We start from the raw sequence: 23,847 nt of genomic DNA, 5'->3' as shown, positions 1-23,847 counted from the left end.
TTCATCACTTACATATAACACCCAGGGCTCATCAAAAGTGCCCATCACCCAATTATCCCCTCGCCCCAACCCACTTCCACTCCAGCAACCCTTAGTTGTTCTCTATCTTTAAGAGTTTCTTATGGTTTGCCTCCCTCTCTTTTTTTTCCCCTTTGCCTATGCTCATCTGTTTTGTTTCTTAAATTCCACATATGAGTGAAATCATGGTATTTGTCTTTCTCGGACTTCTTTCACTTAGCATAATACACTCTAGTTCCATCTGTGTCATTGCAAATGGCAAGATTTCATTCTTTTTGATGGCTGAGTAATATTCCTGTGTGTGTGTGTGTGTGTGTGTGTGTGTGTGTGTGTGTACACACTCCACATCTTCTTTATCCATTCAATTAATGAACTTTTGGGTTATTTTCTCTTAAAAACATGCATACACACATTTCACTAACTATAGTAATTTTAAAACAAACCTCTAATAGTTTTTCAGATTCCCTCAATTTTTCTTCTTTTTGCCGCTGCTCTTGCATAACAGTCATATTGGTTCCAACTAAGTCATTGACCCTCATGGTGAGGCGCTCTATTTCCAACTCATTGGCACAGATAGTATCATTGGCCCGCTCCAGCTTACTGCTCAGGTGTTGAATTTCCGACTGGCTGGACAGCTCCACAGATTCTAATTTTTGTTTCCGATTGACAAGCTGAGCCTAGAAACACAGATTACCAATAGACAGAAGTGAAATAATAAAAGAAGAATTGATGAATAAGGAAGACTAAAATAAAGTGAGTTTTACTGCCAAAAAATGTAAAGCATTAGCTTATTTATAATAACCTACTCATGACCCAAAAAACCCATTCATGATAAAACCTGGGACTAGAAGGGAACTTTCTCAATTTGCTAAAGATGATCTAAAAAAAAAAAAACAACTGTACAGCTAACATCATACTTAATAATGAGAAACTCAAAGCTTTCCCACTAAGATCAGGTACAAGTCAAGGATACACTTCTCACTACTCCTTTTTAATATCAACTGGATGACCTTGCTAATGCTATAAGGCAAGAAAAGGAAATAAAAGGTATACAGATTGGAAAGGAAGACACAAGCTGCCTTTGCTCAAGGATAACATGATAGTCCATGTAGAAAATCTGAAAGAATCAACAACAAATAACTCTCCTGGAAGATTCCTCAAAAATTAAAAATAGAACCCTACCATCTAGCAATCCCACTACTGGGTATCTACCCAACAAATAAAAAACACTAATTCAAAGAGACAAATGCACCCCTATGTTTATAGCAGCATTATTTACAATAGCCATGCTATGGAAGCAGTCCAAGTGTCCATCAACTGATGAATGGATAAAGAAGAGGTAGTATATATACACAATGGAATATTACCTATGAAAAGGAATGAAATCATGTCATTTACAATGACATGGATGGAGCTAAAGAGTGTAATGCTACAAGAAGTAAGTCAGAGAAAGATTAATACCATATGATTTCACTCGTGAGTAGAATTTAAGAAACACAATAAAGAAGCAAAGGGGAAAAGAGAGAGAAAGAAACAGACTCTTAATGACAGAGAACAAACTGATAGTTACCAGAGGAGAGGTGGGTAGGGAGATGGGTTAAATAGGTGATAGGGATTAAGGAGTACACATATTGTGATGAACACCAGCTGATATATGGAATTGCTGAATCACTATGTTGTACACCTGAAACCAGTATTACACTATATGTTAACTAACTGGAATTAAAATAAAAACTTAAAAAGAAAAAAAAACCCTCCTGGAATTAATAAGCAATTACAGCAAAGTTGCAGGATATAAGGTTAATATACAAAACTCAATCACTTTTCTATATACCAATAATGAACATGTGGAATTTAAATTAAAAACATGGTATCATCTATATTAACATCTAAGTATGAATATAACTAAATAAGTACAAGATCCATTTAAAGGAAACTATAAAACTCTGATGAATTAGATCAAAGAACTAAGAAAATGAGGAGAAATTCCATGTTCATGGATAGGAGAACTCAATACTGTCAAGATGTCAGTTCCCCCCACTGTGATCTATGGATTGAACACAATCCCCATCAAAATCCCAGCAAATTATTTTATGGATATTGGCCAACTGATTCTAAAGTTTACACGGAAAGGCAAAAGACTCAGATTAGCCAACACAATATTGAAGAAGAAGAAAGAAGTTGGAGGAGGAGTGCCTGGGTGGCTCAGTGGGTTAAGCCTCTGCCTTCGGCTCTGGTCATGATCCCAGAGTCCTGGGATCGAGCCCCGCATAGGGCTCTCTGTTCAGCAGGGAGCTTGCTTCCCCCACCCCTCTCTGCCTGCCTCTCTGCCTACTTGGGATCTCTCTCTCTCTCTGTCAAATAAATAAATAAAATCTTAAAAAAAAAAAAGAAGAAGAAATTGGAGGACTGATGCTACCTGACTTCATGATTTACTATAAAGCAATGATTATTAAGACCTCAAAATAATTGGTGAAAGAAAAGAGAAACAGTTTAATAGAACAGAATAGAGAGCCCAGCAATGGACCCCTATAAACAGAGTCAACTGATCTTTGACAAAGGAGCAAAGGCAATACAATGGAACAAAGACAGTCTCTTCAACAAATGGTCATGGAACAACTGGACAACCATAAGCAAAAAAATAAATCAAGACAAAGACCTTCTACCCTTCATAAAAATTAACTCAAAATGGATCATAGACCTAAATGTAAAATGCAAAACTATAAACTCCTAGGAGATAGCATAGAAGAAAACCTAGATAACTTTGGGTTTAGGAATGCTTTTTTATTTAAGATTTTATTTATTTATTTATTTGACAGACAAAGATCACAAGTAGGCAGAGAGGCAGGCAGAGATAGAGGAGGAAGCAGGCTCCCTGCTGAGCAGAGAGCCTGATGTGGGGCTTGATCCCAGGACCCTGGGATCATGACCTGAGCTGAAGGCAGAGGCTTTAACCCACTGAGCCACCCAGGCATCCAGGAATGCTTTCTTAGATACAACACAAAAGACATGAGCCCTGAAATAAATAACTGATAAGCTGAACTTGATTAAAATTAAAAACTTCCACTCCCTGAAAGACAGTATCGAGAACAACAAGACAAGCCAGGGGCTGGGAGAAAATATTTGCAAAAGACATACCTGATAAAGGACCATTATACAAAATATAACAAGATTAAAACCTAAGAATAAGGAAACAAACAACTCCATTAAAAAATGGGCCAAAGGGCTGGGGAGTCAAGATGGCGGAGAAGTAGCAGGCTGAGACTACTTCAGGTAGCGGGAGATCAGCTAGATAGCTTATCTAAAGATTGCAAACACCTACAAATCCAACGGGAGATCGAAGAGAAGAAGAACAGCAACTCTAGAAACAGAAAATCAACCACTTTCTGAAAGGTAGGACGGGCGGAGAAGTGAATCCAAAGCGATGGGAAGATAGACCGCGGGGGGAGGGGCCGGCTCCCGGCAAGCGGCAGAGCAACGGAGCACAAAATCGGGACTTTTAAAAGTCTGTTCCGCTGAGGGACATCGCTCCAGAGGCTTAACCGGGGTGAAGCCCACGCAGGGTCAGCGTGGCCTCAGGTCCCGCAGGGTCACAGAAGGATCAGGGGTGTCTGAGTGTCGCAGAGCTTACAGGTATTAGAACAGGGAAGCCGGCTACAGAGACAGAGCCGAGGAGTAAGCTCTAAGCTCGGGGTTACCTTGAACCGGTCGCAGGCTCGGTCAGCTCGGAGCGCGGCCGGAGGCAGGGTGACGGGAGTAAATCGGCGCTGTTCTCTGAGGGCGCACTGAGGAGTGGGGCCCCGGGCTCTCGGCTCCTCCGGGCCGGAGACCGGGAGGCCGCCATCTTCATTCCCGCCCTCCGGACTCTACGGAAAGCGCTCAGGGAACAAAAGCTCCCGAAAGCAAACCCGAGCGGATTACTCAGCCCGGCCCCTGGTAAGGGCAGTGCAACTCCGCCCGGGGCAAAGACACTTGAGAATCACTACAACAGGCCCCTCCCCGAGAAGATCAACAAGAAGCCCAGCCAGGACCAAGTTCACCTACCAAGGAGTACGGTTTCAATACCAAGGAGAGCAGCGTAATTCCAAAGGAGGAGAAAGCAAAGCACGGAACTCATGGCTTTCTCCCCATGATTCTTTAGCCTTGCAGTTAATTTAATTGTTTTTCTTTTTCAATTTATTTTTCTTCTTCTGCTAAATTTTTTTTAACTTTTACCCTTTTCTTTTTTAACATTTTTTAACTAGTTTATCTAATATATATATATATTTTTTTTCTTTTTATATTTTTTTCTTTATTGGTTTTCTTTTTTTAATTGTTTCTTTTTTTTTTCTTTCTTTCTTTCTTTCTTTCTTTCTTTTTTTTCTTTCTGAACCTCTTTTTATCCCCTTTCTCCCCCTCACGATTTGGGATCTCTTCTGATTTGGCTAAAGCATATTTTCCTGGGGTTGTTGCCACCCTTTTAGTATTTTACTTGCTCCTTCATCTACTTTTATCTGGACAAAATGACAAGGCGGAAAAATTCACCACAAAAAAAAGAACAAGAGGCAGTACCAAAGGCTAGGGACCTAATCAATACAGACATTGGTAATATGTCAGATCTAGAGTTCAGAATGACGATTCTCAAGGTTCTAGCCGGGCTYRAAAAAGGCATGGAAGATATTARAGMAACCCTCTCGGGAGATATAAAAGCCCTTTCTGGAGAAATAAAAGAACTAAAATCTAACCAAGTTGAAATCAAAAAAGCTATTAATGAGGTGCAATCAAAAATGGAGGCTCTCACTGCTAGGATAAATGAGGCAGAAGAAAGAATTAGCGATATAGAAGACCAAATGACAGAGAATAAAGAAGCTGAGCATAAGAGGGACAAACAGCTACTGGACCACGAGGGGAGAATTTGAGAGATAAGTGACACCATAAGACGAAACAACATTAGAATAATTGGGATTCCAGAAGAAGAGGAAACAGAGAGGGGAGCAGAAGGTATACTGGAGAGAATTATTGGAGAGAATTTCCCCAATATGGCAAAGGGAACAAGCATCAAAATCCAGGAGATTCAGAGAACCCCCCTCAAAATCAATAAGAATAGGTCCACACCCCGTCACCTAATAGTAAAATTTACAAGTCTTAGTGACAAAGAGAAGATCCTGAAAGCAGCCCGGGAAAAGAAGTCTGTAACGTACAATGGTAAAAATATTAGATTGGCAGCAGACTTATCCACAGAGACCTGGCAGGCCAGAAAGAGCTGGCATGATATATTCAGAGTACTAAACGAGAAAAACATGCAGCCAAGAATACTATATCCAGCTAGGCTATCATTGAAAATAGAAGGAGAGATTAAAAGGTTCCAGGACAAACAAAAACTGAAAGAATTTGCAAATACCAAACCAGCTCTACAGGAAATATTGAAAGGGGTCCTCTAAGCAAAGGGAGACCCTAAAAGTAGTAGATCAGAAAGGAACAGAGACAATATACAATAACAGTCACCTTACAGGCAATACAATGGCACTAAATTCATATCTCTCAATACTTACCCTGAATGTTAATGGGCTAAATGCCCCAATCAAAAGACACAGGGTATCAGAATGGATAAAAAAACAAAACCCATCTATATGTTGCCTACAAGAAACTCATCTTAAACCTGAAGACACCTCCAGATTTAAAGTGAGGGGGTGGAAAAGAATTTACCATGCTAATGGACATCAGAAAAAAGCAGGAGTGGCAATCCTTATATCAGATCAATTAGATTTTAAGCCAAAGACTATAATAAGAGATGAGGAAGGACACTATATCATACTCAAAGGAACTGTCCAACAAGAAGATCTAACAATTTTAAATATCTATGCCCCTAACATGGGAGCAGCCAACTATATAAACCAATTAATAACAAAATCAAAGAAACACATCGACAATAATACAATAATCCTAGGGGACTTTAACACTCCCCTCACTGAAATGGACAGATCATCCAAGCAAAAGATCAACAAGGAAATCAAGGCCTTAAATGACACACCAGACCAGATGGACATCACAGATATATTCAGAACATTTCATCCCAAAGCAACAGAATACACATTCTTCTCTAGTGCACATGGAACATTCTCCAGAATAGATCACATTCTTGGTCCTAAATCAGGTCTCAACCGGTATCAAAAGATTGGGATCATTCCCTGCATATTTTCAGACCACAATGCTCTGAAGCTGGAACTCAATCACAAGAGGAAATTTGGAAAGAACCCAAATACATGGAGACTAAACAGCATCCTTCTAAAGAATGAATGGGTCAACCAGGAAATTAAAGAAGAGTTGAAAAAATTCATGGAAACAAATGATAATGAAAACACAACGGTTCATACAGAGCAAACAATACCAAGAGGAAGCCCTAACGTAAACTATCATGTGTCAGTGTAGGGTCATCCCTAGTAACAAAGGTAGCATTCTGGTGAGTGATGTTGAGAATGGAGGAGGCCATGCATGTATGGGAGCACACAGGAAATCTCTGTACCTCCTTCTCCATGTTGTTGCAAACAGAAAACTGCTCTCAAATAATGAAATCTTAAGAAATCATATAATAACTACCTTGAGAAGCGGTAAGAAAGAACTGAGAAAGAAAAGGGATTCCTCAGGAGAAGAGATGCTGCCCACCTACTACAAGAACAGATGCATTATTCTCCCACTAGTGCAGAAGTCTAACTGCATCTGAGTTATCACATAGGAAAACTGGATTCCTCTCCTCTTTATATCACAGGAAATATAGGAACTATAGTGTATTATTTTATTTCTTATGGAAGCTCATAAATTGGGTTTATTTTTTTCTTAAACACTAAACTTCTTAACTTTCCAGGTCAAATTTTCCTTTCCCAGAACATGTTACATGTAGTTAATTATTCTGTATTTTCAGATACATTACAAACATGCATATTCAGACGATTCAAAATGACCACAAGATGTTTAAATTTGGGGTGGAGGGAACTGAGGAATTTTGCTCCTTGAGAAAAAAGGTGCATGGAGGAGAGGAAAGATTGGTTCTATCATCAATATTTAGACAATCCCTGAGGTAAAAGACTTAACCAAATACAGTGTATCTCAAATTAGTTTCTTTACAAAAAAATTTAGTTTCTTTCAATGATTTGTCTACTGAGGTACATTGATTAAAACTGGTTAGTGACTATCTCACAGACCTATAGTGTAAAGTTCCAGCAGACTTCAATAGTTCCTAGGCTGTGTATCCCAGCTATCCTAGTTTTTAGTTTCCAACTTTCTAGCGTTCACAAATTTTAATCCTGCATCCAGATAGGTACTTCATCTAAATACTGAAGACAGACATGAACCGTCTGTGTAAGTAAAACTGTCTTACTGTAAATACTTTTAAAATGTAAAAGTATCCAGTTTTATTTTTAGCAATTTAAATGGAAATGTCTCTAGGAAATCAATCTGCCATGGATTAAAGATTTTACTGTATACTGTACAGGACCCAAATCTTATACTATGATCACATAAAGTAGATGCTCAATAGTGCCCATAAGGCAGAGGAATGCTGGAAGGAGAAAGGTGAAGAAACAGGCAAATAATGTTTGTAGAAATTACGGATCAAGATTCTGGTGTAAAGAACCAAAAACTTCTTACCAGATTCCTGTAACAGTCTGAAAAAAAGAAATCAAATAGGTTTAGGTCCACAAGAATAACTGCCAAGCATGCAACTGTGTCCAAACTTTTTAAAATGCAATATATACATTTTCTGCCCCAAGGGAAACTCTTATAAAGAACCTTATACAGAAAAAATAACTGAAGAGATTAGATGAGGGTGTGGAGGAGAGGCTGGAGTCCAACTTGCTGAACCTTCCCGACCCTACCTTAAACTGCACAGCCGCCCTGGGCCTTGGCAGAACAGAGCTAGAAAGCCTCTGCCCAAATGGACACTCGAGATGAAAGACAACACGTAATTACAAAACACTAGCATTATGTGTTTAATACCGCAGTAGCAGGCGCCTGGGTGGCTCAGTCGGTTAGGCATCTGCCTTCAGCTCAAGTCATGGTCCCAGGATTCTGGGTTTGAGCCCCACTGGGGAATCTGCTTTTCTCTCTTCCTCTGCACCTAACTCTGCTCTTGCTATCTCTCTCTTTCTCTCTCAAATAAACAAAATCTTTACCTCTTTCTTTTTTACTTTTTAAATGTGACTTCTAGAAAATTTTAAGTTACATATAACTCTCATTTTATTTCTATTGAACAGAACTACACTAGAATATCTCCAAAATACCTCTTCTAAGACTAATAGAAACAACCATATAAACTACTTATAAAGTAACAATTATTTCTCTTAAATATCTGGCATTAGAGGAATCTTGAGGCTAATATATTTTTGAGCTTTTTTGGCAATAACCACTGCCGATAATTTTTTGAACTCAAAACCAGAACTTCTTATTTTTTCATAGGTTTTAAAAAATTTATTTTTTAAAAGTTAACACATGCATAAGAGGAAACTGAAAAACACAAGAAGCAAAGAACAAAGTCATCCATAATCACAAGCAGTTTACAGTTTGACTTCTGGGTCCCATGTGTGTATCTACACAAGTAAGCATTTTAATGTAATTAAGATCATACAGTTATGTATCATGCTTTTTTATACACTGTGAATATTTATTGTTGAAAAATCCTCAAACTATGAGTATTTGGATAACCAAGAATATACTACACCAACTCCATCTGAAAGAAAAAAAAATGTAATCCTGCCTTTCTTGGAGAAAAAAAATTTCATAAAAGACAAAAATGGCAACAGGCCTCTAGTTACAATTATAATACTGCATTCCTTTAATGTTCAATTAAAACTGAGACATAAAGTAACAGAGTACACAACGTATAATGCTTCTAAAAGAATTCATTATCCAATTTATACTATTCAAATATTAGCAGGGAGGTATGCTTCCATTGAAACGCTTAAGTATTCCTATAGTACAGCCAAAGAGATGCACACACAATAACAGTTATCATTAAAATGTAAATATGAACCCATCCCCATACATCTCTCCCTCTATACTTCCTTCTGCCCCTCTGTAGAACTTCCTCTTATTAATCTAACATGTGGCATTCTAACTACTCTGTTGGAATGGGTGGAATTATCTCAACGATACAACTCACAGAAGAGGTATTAAAAGTAAAGAAATAATTAAAGAGGCAATTTATGTCAAGGAGATGGGAATAAAATCCAAGGTGGGCAATGGAAGTGTGAGAGTAGGGAAAGGGCTGGGGGCTGGGACTGCGGTCAAATCCTTCTCTGGCTTTACTGTAATCCTGGTGCTTCAATGGAATGGCTTTCCCAGATAGTGAGATTCCTGAGAACAATGTGATATGAAAAAACAAGGGCTTTTTATCTTCCAAAGAATCCCAGAATGAAGCTATGACCGTGGCAGGATCCATCTTTACCAACCTCCCCATCAGTGTCGACTCCAAACGTGTCAGTGCAGGCTACAGCCTTGCAGCATTTCCGACAGGTAGCAGCTTGAAGAGCCCATTAAGAGACTGGCTCGCAGTAACACCCTCTTATCACTGTTGTGTCTATGTCACCATAAACTTCAACAGTAGGTCTGACCCAATTCAATTAACTCTAATATTTCTACCAAGACAACAGATTAACATTTGAGTTAGGATCATCTTTTCCTCATAGGTTGTAACATGAAAAGGATGCTTTAAAAATAATATATATATATTATATATATACATACATATGTATATATATACATATAAAATTGAGAAGTGGATTTAAAACTAACTTGAATGATACACAGCTCATCTAAATATTTCAAAAAGGAAAACATGTATATTTAATGCAACCTCTATTTTTCTCATATAACATTTATCAGCTAAATATTTTATCCTCTCTGCTGGCTTAATACTTTAATTTTTTAAATGTTTTAATGTTCTCAAAGATTTCCCTTAATATCTCCTTTCAACATTTCTATATGGACAAGAGGGAAAGTAGCACGTGACTTCTTGCCTTCTAAACAGAAATAACCTTATGTTTTAGTGACTAAACGGATCCTTCTCTATGCATATATAACCATCATTCTATCATTGCATCTAATAATGTCACGTTGTTTAAGAACTGTTCTTTTTAATATAATACATTTTAATATTTGATAGAACATCACCCTCGCTCTTTTAGAAAATGCTGCTTAGTACCATTCATTTATTCTTCCATAAAAATTTTAGAATCACTCTGTCAAGTTCTCAAAATCTAATAGTCAATAAAATATGTGGATAACCATGTAGAAAAGAAACAAATTTAGCTTATCAAATACCATATAATAATAATGATCAGATCAAATATATAAAAAAGAAATTATAAAGCAGAAGAAATCTTGGCTTAGATAAAGCTTTACACTACGACATCAAGATAGAAACTCTACAGAAAAAGTTAGAAGAGAATTAAGCAATTCTAAATAATTTTTTATAAAACCACCATATTTCCATTGAAACTATTGGGCAAAAATTAAGGTAAACTAGGAAACACCCAGAACTGCAACAAAACAACAAAGTGTTAATAATATAGTTAATGTAGGAAGGAGCTATTTCAAAATAGTAAAATATAAATCTCCTAAAAGAAAAATGAGCAAAAGACACAAACAATTTACAAAAAATGGAGATGTCTGCAAGTAGATGAAAAAATGCACAACCTTATTCATAATTAAAGAAATGCACATTAAAAGAAATAATCATGTATCATATTCTTCCCCTATCAGACTGGCAAAGACAAGCTTAAAAGTAGGGGAAATTTAAAAAAATATTAGTGCCCAATATTGGGAAAGTGTGAGAAAATGGACAATTCCAAATACTGCTGGTGAAAGTCTGGATCAACATAATTTTGGAGAGTACTTTGCCAATATATATTAAAATCTTTAAGAATGTACAAGTACACTGGTGCAGCAATTTCACTTCTAGGGTCATTTCCTAAGAATATAAATGGACATATACTCCCAGATGTTTAGACAAAGACATTCACCCAAGCACTATTTACAAGAGTAAAAAAGTAAAAAACTAAATGTTCTACCACAATAAGGGATTCAGTATGTTAATTATGGTATATTTAATGGTAGACTGGACTTCTATGCATCATTATGACTACACATCTGTTGATCTGTCATATTTAAAAAGGAAAAATTTAAGCATGATAATCGAATAAAATGCTGTATTATTACGTGTTTAGTATACCTAAATAATAAAAAAAAAAATACTAAGTGGGATAAAACGAGAAATTGACAGTAATATATTAAAGAGTAGGGGACTTTAACATGCTATTTACATCAATGATAGATCATCCAGAGAGAAAATCAATAAGGAAACACTGGCCTTAAATGACACATTAGACCAGATGGATTTAACAGATAGAAACAAAACATGTCATCCAAAAGCTGCAAAACACACACTCTTCTCAAGTGTAAATGGAATTCTCCAGGACAGATCACATGTTAGGCCACAAAACCAACCACAGTAAATTCAGTAAGACAGAAATCATATCAAGCATCTTTTCTGACCACAACAATATGAAAAGAGAAATTGATTATAAATAGAAAACTGGAAAAAACACAAACATGGAGACTACACAACATGCTATAAACAACTAAGTGGTCAACAAAAAAATCAAAAAGAAAAAATACCTTTAGATAAATGAAAATGGAAACACTATGCAGCAAAAGTAGTTCTAAGAGGGAAGTTCATAAAGATAGAGGCCTACATCAAGAAACAAGAAAAATCTCAAATGAACAGTCTAACTTTACACATAAAAGAAACAGGAAAGGAAGAACAAAGCCTGAAGTTAGTAGAAGGAAGAAATAATAAAGGTTAGAGGAAATAAATGAAATAGAGGCTTAAAAAATAAAAAAGATCAATGAAACTAAAAACTGGTCCTTGGAAAAGATAACCAAAACTGATAAATCTCTAGCCAGATAGATAAGAACAAAAGAGAGAAGAAACAAATAAATAAACAAAGAGAAGTTACAAAAGACACCACAGAAATACAAAGGACCATAAAAGGCTACCACAAACAATTACATGCCAACAAACTGGAAAACCTTCAGAATGGATAAATTCTTAGAAACACACAACCTTCCAAGATTAAATCACACAGAAATAGAAAATGTGAATCAACCAATTACAAGTAATGAACTGAATCAGTAATTTTCAAACTCCCAAAATACAAAAGTATAGAACCAGACAGCTTTACAGTTGAATTCTACAAAACATTTAAAGAAGAGTTAGTACCAGAGCACCTGGGTAATTGTCAGTTAAGCTTCTGCCTTCAGCTCAGGTCATGATCCCAGGGTCCTGGGATCGAACCCCACGTCAGGCTCCCTGTTCAGCAGAGAGCCTGCCTCTCCCTCTCTCTCTGCCTGCTGCTCTGCCTACCTGTGCTCTCCACCTTTCTGTCAAATAAATAAATAAAATCTTTAAAAAAAAAAAAATTAGTACCTATCCTTCTCAAATTATTCTAAAATACTGAAGAGTAAGGAAAGCTTCCAAACTTATGAGGCCAGCATTATCCAAGTATCAAAACCAAAGACACCACAAAAAGAGAAAATTGTAAGCTAATATCCCTGAACATAGGTGTAAAAAATCCTCAACAGAATATGAGCAAACTGAATTCAACAATACATTAAAAGGGTCATTGTCAAGTAGGATTTATTCCAGTAGTATAAGGATGGTTCAACATCTGCAAATCAATGTGATACACCACAAAATGAAAGATGAAAATCATTTGATCACCTCCACACTAGCAGAAAAAGCATCTGACAATTCGTCATCCATTACGATTAAAAACTCTTAACAAAGTGGATATAGAGGGAACACAACTCAACACAATAGAGGCCATAAATGACAAATCCACAGCTAACTTCATACTCAACAAGCTGAAAGCTTTTCCTCAAGATCAGAAATAAGGCAAGGATGCCCACGCTCACCACTTTTATTCAACATAGTATTGGAAGTCCTGGCCACAGCAATTAGGCTAGGGAAAGAAATAAAAGGGCATCAATATTGGCAAAGAAAAAATAAAACTATCAAAATTTGCAGATGGCATAACACTATATATAGAAAGCCTTAAAGACTACAGAAAAAGCTGTTAGAATAAATGAATTCTGTAAAGCTGTACAATACAAAATTAACATACTATTAGTGTATTTCTGTACACTAATAATGAGCTATCAGAAAATTGCAATTACAAAATAATTGCCATTACATGTGAATCAAAAAGAATAAAACACCTAGGAATAAATTTAACCAAGGAGGTGAAATATCTGTACACTGAAAACCGTAAGACACTGACGAAAGAAACTGAAGACAACACAAATAAATAGAAAGATATTCCATGCTCATGAACTGGAAGAATTAATAATTAAAATGCCTATACTACCCAAAGCAATCTACAAATTCAGTGCAATCCCCATCAAAATATCAATGGCATTTTCCACAGAACTGTAACAAAGAACCCTAATGTTTGTGCGGAACTACAAAAGATCCTAAGTAGCCAAAGCAATACTGAGAAAGAACAAAACTGGAGGTATCATGCCCCCTAATTTCAAACTATCCCACAAAGCTATAGTAATTAACACAGTATGGTACTGGTATGAAAACAGACACATATATTAATGGACTAGAATAGAGACCAGAAATAAGCCCACACTTATATCGTCAATTAGCCCATAACAAAGGAGGAAAGAACAAACAACGGGAAGAGTCTCTTCAATAAATGATGGGAAAACTAGACAGCTACATGCAAAAGAATGATATCAGGTCACTATCTTATACTACATACAAAATTCAAAATGGATTAAAGAGTTGAACATAAGAACTGTAACCCTGGGGCGCCTGGGTGGCTCAGGGGGTGGGGCCTCTGCCTTCAGGCTCTGGTCGGGATCCTGGGGTCCTGGGATTGAGCTCTCTGCTCGGTGGGGAGCCTGCTTCCCCCTGCCTCTCTGCCTGCTTGTGATCTCTCTCTGTCAAATAAATTAAAAAAAAAAAAAAAAAAGAACTGAAACCCTAAGACTCCTAGAAAAAAACACAGGCAGTAAGTTCTCTGACAACAGTCACAGCAATATTTTTTGGGACCAGTATCCTGTGGCAAGGGCAACAAAAGCTAAAATAAACAAACGGAATTACATCAGACTAAAAAGGTTTTGTATGATAAAAGAAACTGTAAACAAAACAAAAAGTCAATCTACTGAATGGGAAAAGATACTTTCAAGTCATACATCTGATAAGGGGTTAAAATCCAAGACATATAAAGAACTTACACAACTTAATATCAAAAAACCAAACCTGATTTAAAATTGGGCAGAAGACATAAACAGACATTTTTCCAGAGACATCCAGATGACCAACGGACACATGAGAAGATGCTCAGCATCACTCATCATCAGGGACATGCAAATCAGAACCACAGTGACATATCACCATTCAGACCTGTCAGAATGGCCAGTATCAAAAAGACAAAATAGCGAGTATTGGTGAGGATGTGGAGAAAAGGGAGATCTTATACAGTATTGGTGGGACTGTGAATTGGTGCAGCTACTATAGAAAACAGTCTGGCACCTCCTCAAAAAAATCAAAATTAGAAATACCATATGATGCAGTAACCCCACTTCTGGGTATTTATCTGAAGAACACAAAAATACCAACTCAAAGAGATAACCACATCGCTATGTTCACTACCTCACTGCTTAAACTAGCCAAGATATGGAAACGACCCAAGTGTCCATTAATAGACAAATGGCTAAAGAAGATGTGGGGAATGGGTGTTGGTGTGTATTTGTATTCTATTAGAATGGAATATTACTGGCATTAAAAAAGAATGAAATCTTGCCACTTGTGACAACACCGATGGACCTAGAAGACATTATACTCAGTGAAACAGGTCAGAGAAAGACAAACACTGTATGATTTCATCTATCATGGAATCTAAAAACCGAACATACATATTAACCCCCTAACACACAACTGTGTTTTTCTAGTAAATGTACATGACTGCAACGTGCACTGCATAGAAACATAAAAAAAAGTTGGACAAAATTTACACCAAAATGTTAATCATGAGAGATCTCTAAATTACGGAATTATGGGTGATTTTATTTAATTCTTGTCTCACTGACATTTTCTCATTTTTTCCAAAATGAACATGTATTCAATAATTTTAATAGCTGATGAAAAGAACCTGAGCAAACATCGGACTCAAAGATTGAGAAGTTATTGGGAACTCCACTTCCAGATGTTAAAAAATATGTAAGAAGAAAGTTTATATAAAATTTTTAAAAACTGGGGGAAGTGTGGATGCTGATCTCCACTTATCCATCCTCCCAGATTTTCTCGCTTGACTGTTCAACGGTGACTCACATATCACTAAAGTGTAACATGTCAACCTTGACTGGATTCCAATTTGAATATCCAACTGTACAAAGATATAATTTCAGACAACTGGGGAAGTCTGAACAGACTGAATATTAAATTATGTTAATAAATTATTCTGTTAATGTAATACAGGTATATTACAATTTTTAAGGTCCTTATCTGCTGGGAAACATGACAATTTCTGTGATTTGCTTTGTAATATTCCATCCAAAGGTAAAAAGTGTGGAAGGATGAAACAAGACTGGCAAAATGAGCTGTTGTCAATCGGTACAGTCTTACTTTTACAAGTAAAACAAGTCCTGGAGCTCTGTTACACAACAACATGCATGGAGTTAACATTACTATACTAAATGGTTAAGAGGGGGTGCCTGGGTGGCTCAGTGGGTTAAGCCTCTGCTTTCAGTTCAGGTCATGATCTCAGGGTCCCGGGATCGAGCCCCACACAGGGCTCTCTGCTCAGCAGAGAACCTGTTTGCCCCTCTCTCTCTGACTGCCTCCCTGCGTACTTGTGGTCTCTGTCAAATAAATAAATAAAATCATAAAAAAAAATTTTTTTTAAATAAAATGGTTAAGATGGTAAATTTTTTTAAAAAAGATTTTATTTATTTATTTGACAGACAGAGATCACAAGTAGGCAGAGAAGCAGGCAGAGAGAGGAGGAAGCAGGCTCCCTGCTGAGCAGAGAGCCCGCTGACGCGGGGCTCGATCCCAAGACCCTGGGATCATGACCCGAGCTGAAGGCAGAGGCTTCAACCCACTGAGCCACCCAGACACCCCAAGATGGTAAATTTTAATGTTTTCTACCACAATTAAAAAAAAAAAAGACTAGCAAAATGATAGTAACTATTAATGCTGGGTAACAACTATCCAGAAATTTAAAAGTTCTGTTTTGTTTTGTTTTGTTTTTTAAATCATGGTCATACAGCATTGCCACATACTGAATCACAGAAAGATTTAATTTTTGTTTAGTTTGCTAAGGGGGGGGAGAGAAATATATTATAGTAATATTTTTCGAGTTAAGCAGGGAAAGTAGTTTTAAACAAACTACCAGGAGAATGATTCAAATACCCTGAGCAGGGAAAACAAATGTTGGCTTTTTAAAGGCTTCTTATTCTGGTCTCCCTAAATTATGGTAAATAAAAATCTCACTTTTACTAACAATGAAGTTTAATTATGCAGAGTAATCACAATAGTAATTTGAAAAAAGGATTTGCAATCAATAATAAGCATACTCCACAGATGAGTAATTGAGAACTAAAAAGCAGGACTTGATTTTCTTTTTTTTCCAAACTGAAAGCTACATTTAGAATATAACAGTGCCTTATAGCTATTTATGTTTGCACAGTGCTTTAGCATTCAGGTAAAAAAAAACTGTGGTCTAGACAGCCAGGATTTTTATTGGCCCACTCTGACTGCTTAGCTTGCGGCAGCCTAGTAAATAATTTTCTTCCTTGAGGTTGCTGTGGGCCCCTCCTCCCATCCTGAGTGGAGTCACAGAGCCATTCACGGGAATTAATTGGCCAGCTGATATTTCAGGGGAATGATTACAAGCCAAAACATTACTGAGAGTTAAAGCGCAAATAATGCAGATTGTTTAAAAAAAAAATTTTTTTTTAAGCTTCTCTTCAGTTCTTTTAACTTATCCAGTAATTCCCTCATTCTATAAAACTGAGATAACCTTAACAGATTACCATGATATTAAACAGACAACATAGAACCACATATTCTAGATAACTGCAATCTAAAAGAGGCATTAAGACTGTGTCTAGCACACAACAGATGGTCACAAATATTTATTCCCCTCTATATTCATTTCCTTTTGTGTTCTTGGTTTTTAATTGAAAAAAAAAAAAAAAACAGTGTATGTTCTAGGAAGAAATATCCCTAAATTAGATAGCTATTCTTTGGGTCTGCTTAAGTCACTAGTTCTTTATTTAAAAAAAGATTTTTACTAGAGTTCTAGAACATGTTTCTGTTGTCACAAAGATACTGCTTTTGGTTAGTACGCAGATCAATGCGGTGTCAGTCTCTTGGTACCTGTAGGCCCAAGCAGCCGGGCTGAAGCTCCCCAACTGAGGCATTTCGGCCAAGGTCCCCCAGTTAGCAGAGATGGAGCACAATATGGAAATGGAGCCAAGGCAAAAGCCAGAAACACCCAGACTAGTAATTCAGAGACCCAAAGAAGTAGAAAGAGAGAGAAAGAACCGAGGTAGAAAGAGAGAGATGGGGAGGGACAGAAAGGGAGAAAAAGGGAAGACCAAGATCAGGAGAAAATGACATGAGTGTGAGCGTGGAGTGAGCAGGAGAATGCAAGACAGAGAGGGCAAGAGAAAGCATGAGGGAAGAGCGAGAAAACAAAAGAGTGTGTGGCATGAAGACATGCATGGACATGAGTGTGGACATGAGTGAGCAAACACGGACCACATTAAGCTAGTGCCAATGCCGTCAAGACTTCTCGGCCTCTCATTATTTTAAAATGGCTTAAACCTACCTGAATTATCTCTGATTGTTCAGCCAAAGCCTTCCTCTGTGCCTCCAGAGAAGACACCTGTTGCTGATAAATTAAGCGTTGCTTCTCCCAGTCCAGTGATTTCTGACGAAATTCCTGAAGAGGCAATTAAGGTACTTAACTTGTAAGTGCTTCCCCTTGCTGTCCCTGCTTCCCTGATTCAATTTTACTTTAATTTTCCCCTTCCTCCCTGGGCACACATGCACCTTTCTCCCCAGCAGGAGCCCCATTACTCACTTAACTGATAGAACTGTGGAGCAATACTGAATTCCTGACATTCTGTGCCTCTAGATTATCTGTCTTTCTAAATTTAACACCCTAATGGTGAAGGGTATGAAACATAGATGCTAAATCCTAGGTTGTGATGATTTTCATAGATTTGCTGCCACCTAAAGGTTGTTATCATTTTTAGTGATTTTACAGAAAACTGATCTTAAGAGAACTAAAATCTCAAAATATGATTATGGGGAGATACCACTACCCAAATTCTTGATATCCAAACCCAGAAACTGAACAGATCAAATAAATTTTCACATGGGTAACCCAATTCTTACTTCTAGTATCTGAAATTAAGGAACAAAATAGACTCAGATAATGTAATACCCTTTGATATCCAAATTTTTACTATCTCAACAGAAGAACTGCAAAAACTTCAATAACAAGGGGATATCTGTACTGAATTCTAAAAGATATAAAGATATTTGTAACCCAAAGCCAAACAGTCAAAATTAATCACAGATCACTTCCTGTTGATAAGAAAATGAGCCCAATATTTATGAAAATGGGACAAATCAAAGGGATTTCTATATCACTGTTCTCCGGGATTCTCAACTCCAGCAGTCAGAAGTGAGTTTGGGATAATCACTGTTAACCAGCTTTCTGAGAGCCATTCACTCATCCATTCTCCTATATATGCCAGGAACTATTATAAGTGGTAGGCCTACAATAGTTAACAAAACACACAAAAAGTCAAGCCCAACTCAACTGACAATAGACAACACATTCAGTGTATAAGACATTAGATGATCATACCTGTTTTGCAGAAAATGGAGCACAGAGTGCTCAGAGTTGGAGGTTGCAATTTTAAATGGGGATGGCATTTAAGTAAACTTCCAGGGAGATGGGGATAAGATTACACTATTCTGGGAAGGGAAAGGCAAGTACAAAGGCTTGAAGTGGAAGCATCGTGGTATGTTTAAGGGTAAGCAAGGAGGCTGGTGTGGTTCAAATGGAGTAAGGGAAAAGCAGGTAAAGAAAGGTCAGTTAACAAGGATCGAGACTACATAGGTCATCAGGATAAATTTGGCTTTTAAGAGATAGTACTGGAAGGTTTTTGTAAAGGAGAGGACATGCTTTAACTTACAACAGAATCATGGTGGCTGCTGTGTGGAGAAAAGAGAAGTCAAGGGTCACTCTAAGGCTTTCGGCTTGAGAAGCTGAGGAATGGAGTTGCCATTAAACAGGAATGGTGTTGGGGGATGGGGAAGAGGAAACAAGGAAGTTAATTTTGGATGTGTCAAATCTGACACAGCTTTAGACATCAAGGTAGAGCTGTGGAACAGCTGAACCAGGCAGTTGGAAATTACTCTGTAGCAAAAAGGACAAGTCAAGACTGGATACATAAATGTGGGGATTATCAACATACATACAGTCCTAAAAATACGAGAGTGAATGATATCACTAAGGGAGTGAGCACAGATACAAAAAAGAAAAGGTCCAATGATATAACCCCTAGGGTATTCCAATGTTAAAAGGGTGGGTAGCAAAAGAGATTGAGAAGAAGTAGCTAACAAGGTAGGAGAAAGCCCAGGAAAGCGTGACTGTTCTCTAAGTCAAATCAAGAAAGTGTTTTAAGGTGGAACTCATTGGTGACCTCCACATAAATAGCTTCCAGAGAGTGACAGGGCAAAAGCCTTACTGAGTGGATGCAAAAAAATGGGCAAAAACGAACTGGAGACAGGTATACGCGCCTAAAGTAGTTTAGTTATAAAACAAAAGGGAAAAATGGGGCAGCATCCAGAGGAAGAGAGAGGTGAAGAGAAGATATTTAACAGAGGAGAAAACTGGATGGTGGCGGAAAACATTCAGTAGAAAGGAAGGGAGGAAGCACAAAAGAAAAGAATGGTTGGAGCCATGTCTCAGGTAGGGGCCGAGGAAGAATATGGTCAGTTCCACTAGCAGGAAGGCAGAGCATATGGACACAGATGCAAACAGGGGGTAGACAGTGTTGGAAGTTTGTGAAAATTCTCTTCTTATTGCTTCCATTTTCTCAAGTAAATGGAAAGCAAGATCATCACCCAATGGTGAGAATGTGGGAACAAGTACTAAAAGTTTGAGAAAAGAGAAAGTATAAAATAGTCATTATGGAAAGTAGCAGAGTGAGGGGAAATGTAGTATGATTCTGGGAAGCATCAGGAACTCTTTGAGGTAGATGAACATGAATTTAAAATGAGGCCAGTCGGCATGATTATGTTTTTCTCCAGCCATGTTCTGCCAAACATAGCAAGTAGAGAGCAGGCACAAAGCTGGACTTAAGTAGATTAATGGTTTTGCCAAGCAAATATCATGAGGGAAGAAATGGACACAAGAGCTGAAGGGGAATGTAAGGAATGTAACCACAGAATTTAAGCCGTGTAAGGACTGACATGTGAGGACATGGGGTAGCTATCGAGCAGTGAAAAGGTAGCAGAATTCAATCACTTGGGCATGGGGTCAAGTGATTATTGACAGCCAAGAGATTATTGAGAATAGAGGGCATGAACTGAAACGAGAAGGATGGCATTTAAAGAATGAGATGATTAAAAATGTGATCCCAGGAAGTTTGTAAGTTTGGTAATGACTGACACCCATGGAATGGCAGTGGGAATGGATGGATGAGACAAGAAGGAGATCAAGATGTGGATGGAGGAAAGAACACCAAGAAATTCAAAGAGCCAAATATTATAAGCATCATCCCTATAGATACTGAAATCCTCAAGAATTATGACAAGTGTAACACTAAAGAGAGTGACAACGCCCTGGGCACGGAAACCTCTGGGCCAGGAAGTAACTCAGGGATCAGAAGATGACTACTTTGGTTGTACATATACTGGTTGGGGGTACCGGCCTGTGACATGAAAATCAAAGATGCGGTTTTGAGGTAGAAATAAAGGAGAATGGTAATGAGCAGCAAGAGGAAGATAAGGCGTTTGGGAGAAAAAAAACCCAGGTGTCACTAAAGATGGCTGGAAAGGAAGCAGTATCTGCACAGCCCTCTGAGTCTAAGCTCTTCAAGTGCATAAAAACATTAAGATGTAGGGGCACCTGGGTGGCTCAGTGGGTTAAGCCTCTGTCTTCAGCTCAGGTCATGATCTCAGGATCCTGGGATCTGGCCCCACATCGGGCTCTCTGCTCAGCAGGGAGCCTGCTTCCCCCTCTCTCTCTGCTTGCCTCTCTGTCTATTCATGATCTCTGTCAAATAAATAAATAAAATCTTAAAAAAAAAAGAATAAAAAAAAATTAAGATGTAAAAGAATATTAAAGAAATTATGATTCTAAGTAGTAATAATTGCATTTCTGTGGGTGAAAGGTCATTCTGACAAATTGTAAGCAATCACAGAGAGATGCTGAGCAATGTTCCTCAAATTACAATCAGCCAGGGGAGGTGGATAAAATGCAGATTCCTAGATCTCAGGTAATAACACTGGAGCAGAATCTCTGACAGCCTAAAGAGGACCGCGGGGATTCTTAGGGACATTGGAGAACCAATGGCACGGACAGAGGAGGGGAGTGGCAGATGAAAGGGAAAAGTGTGACAGCCCTGCACTGTTGCTTCATCTACCTTTGGCAGTGTTAACTTGCCACCTCCCTTACATTGTTTGGGAATCGACATACACAATAACTGCAGAGTTACTTAGTCTTAATAAAAACAAAGTCAGCAAAGAGGGGGTAAAGGGCGTACTATATCTAAATGGGAACTGAGGATAAACAATCTGATATGCACAGTACTCTGTACAAAAAGCCATGTACTTTCAACATTTACTCAGCCCCAACTCTGTTGGGCAATAAGTAAGACAAGGACACTGCCCACGGAAGACTGCTAGGAAATGGTGGTCAATACTTCTCAATATTGGTATTCTGGGTACGATAACTCTTCCTGTATGGAATGGTCCTGGGCATTCCCTGGTTTAGTGCCCCTAGTTCCTGTCTCCTCAACACCAGTTTCACTCCCAGTCATTTGAACAACCAAAGCAACGTCTCCATACATTTCCAAATGCTCTCAAAGGGTGGTACTGCCCTAGTGAGAACTACAGATAGCTAGTAACCCCATCAGCCCCAGGGGACCAGATTATGACAGGATGTACCTCTGAAATAGCTCCACGGCAGTCCTGGAGATGGTAGAAAATCGGTTTCAGAACTAGGACTATTAGAAAAAGCACCTTCCTACAGGAAGGCTGACAACCACTATGAAGAAATTATTACTATGAACATACCTCTATTTTTCCAGTTAACCTCTCAATTTCAGAACGATCTTCCCTGTGATTTTTGGCATTTCCTCTGAAGTCCCTTATATGCTTTTTCTGTAGTTTTTCATAGCTTCTCTTCAGTCTGCCTAACTGTAGACACAGTTATTTCTAGACTTAAAATTTAAGAATTTGTAAACAGTGGTGGTGGAACAAATTGGTATCATGAAAGCAAGAGCAGTGCTAAACAGTACTACTGAAAATAGACTGAGCGTGTTAGATTTGCAAATTAAATACAAAACAATTCAAACCTGCATATAAAAAATAAACACTAGAAGAGAAAGATACTGCATCGAAGAAAAAAACTGAGGGAAAAATACTCTTTTAAACAAAACTTTAGCTTTTATTACAATAGCCTTGCACTTAAGGACCCCATAAACCACACCCATGATAAAAGCAGCAAATAAAAATTCCTCCCCTGTGGTTCTTGAGCCATTCTCCTGTGGAACACTGATATTCAATAAGCAGGACAGGAGTATTTTGGAATTAAATAAAAATAAAAGCAGTGTTTTTTCCCAATCTGAGGAATAATATTAAATTGCTAGAATTTTCTTACTTTCCTTATTTATCCCAAAATACTTCTGAATACATTGGATTCTCCATCACTTAAAATCTAGTAACTGATTTAACTCAAAAATTAAAATATCGGGGCACCTGGGTGGCTCAGTGGGTTAAAGCCTCTGCCTCCAGCTCAGGTCATGGTCCCAGGGTCCTGGGATCAAGCCCCGCATTGGGCTCTCTACTTGGGAGGGAACCTGCTTCCCCCCCACCTCCCGCCTGCATCTCTGCCTACTTGTGATCTCTGTCAAGTAAATAAATAAAATCTTAAAAAAAAACTAAAATATCATTCTTTCAATACTGATATCAATATTGGTATCAGTATTTCATAGTATTATATAAAAACAGCTTTATTTCTTTCAGGTACTCAACTGATAAACACATTTTAGAATCCCTGTTTAGATAGTACCAAACATATAATTTGATAAGACTCTTTTGCCTGGATTCACAGAACAGAGAAATAGATTTCTACCCCTGTGTCTCCCATGGATTATATACTTCCTACTTTATCAAGCAGAAACGGGCACATTGACAAAATTCTAGTGGTTAAAGAGAAAGAATTATACAACACATAATAGAATTAAAATCTCACTTCTTCATGTAGTTTCTTTAACTCCTGCTTATAGTCCATGGCCATCTCTTGTTTGACTTTTTCATGTTCCTCTAACTGTTGACGCAACATTCCAACCTAGAAGCAAAAAGGTAGTAGTATTTTTCATTACTGAAATTTATTGAAACAATACCCCTGAAACACAAAAAATGGAAATAACCCTTGTACTTATCCATAAAAACAAGTTTTCAATGGTATATGGTAATACCCCACTCCTTAGGAAGTCAAACATCTAATTATTTAATAAACTTTCTAAAAT

At 37.7% G+C, this 23,847-nt stretch overlaps 1 protein-coding gene across 5 annotated transcripts in view; it reads right to left on the bottom strand.

The window, feature by feature from the left end:
• Positions 1-23,847, bottom strand: part of LOC111155018 (centrosomal protein 63) — a 58,452-nt gene that overhangs the window by 16,511 nt on the left and 18,094 nt on the right. For all 5 annotated transcript variants that reach the window (XM_022515018.1, XM_022515020.1, XM_022515021.1 and 2 more), the window contains 4 exons: positions 23,571-23,666; positions 22,391-22,513; positions 17,901-18,014; positions 462-695 (listed from right to left, as the gene is read on the bottom strand). In XM_022515018.1, the coding sequence (XP_022370726.1) occupies positions 462-695; positions 17,901-18,014; positions 22,391-22,513; positions 23,571-23,666 (567 nt within the window). The remainder of the gene's footprint in view (positions 1-461; positions 696-17,900; positions 18,015-22,390; positions 22,514-23,570; positions 23,667-23,847) is intronic.

The sequence above is a fragment of the Enhydra lutris genome, unplaced genomic scaffold, assembly GCF_002288905.1.
Source record: "Enhydra lutris kenyoni isolate GAN:26980312 unplaced genomic scaffold, ASM228890v2 scaffoldscaffold39, whole genome shotgun sequence".
Taxonomy (NCBI): Eukaryota; Metazoa; Chordata; class Mammalia; order Carnivora; family Mustelidae; genus Enhydra; species Enhydra lutris.
Note: the sequence above shows the minus strand (reverse complement) of the source record. Positions and strands in the feature narration are given on the sequence as shown.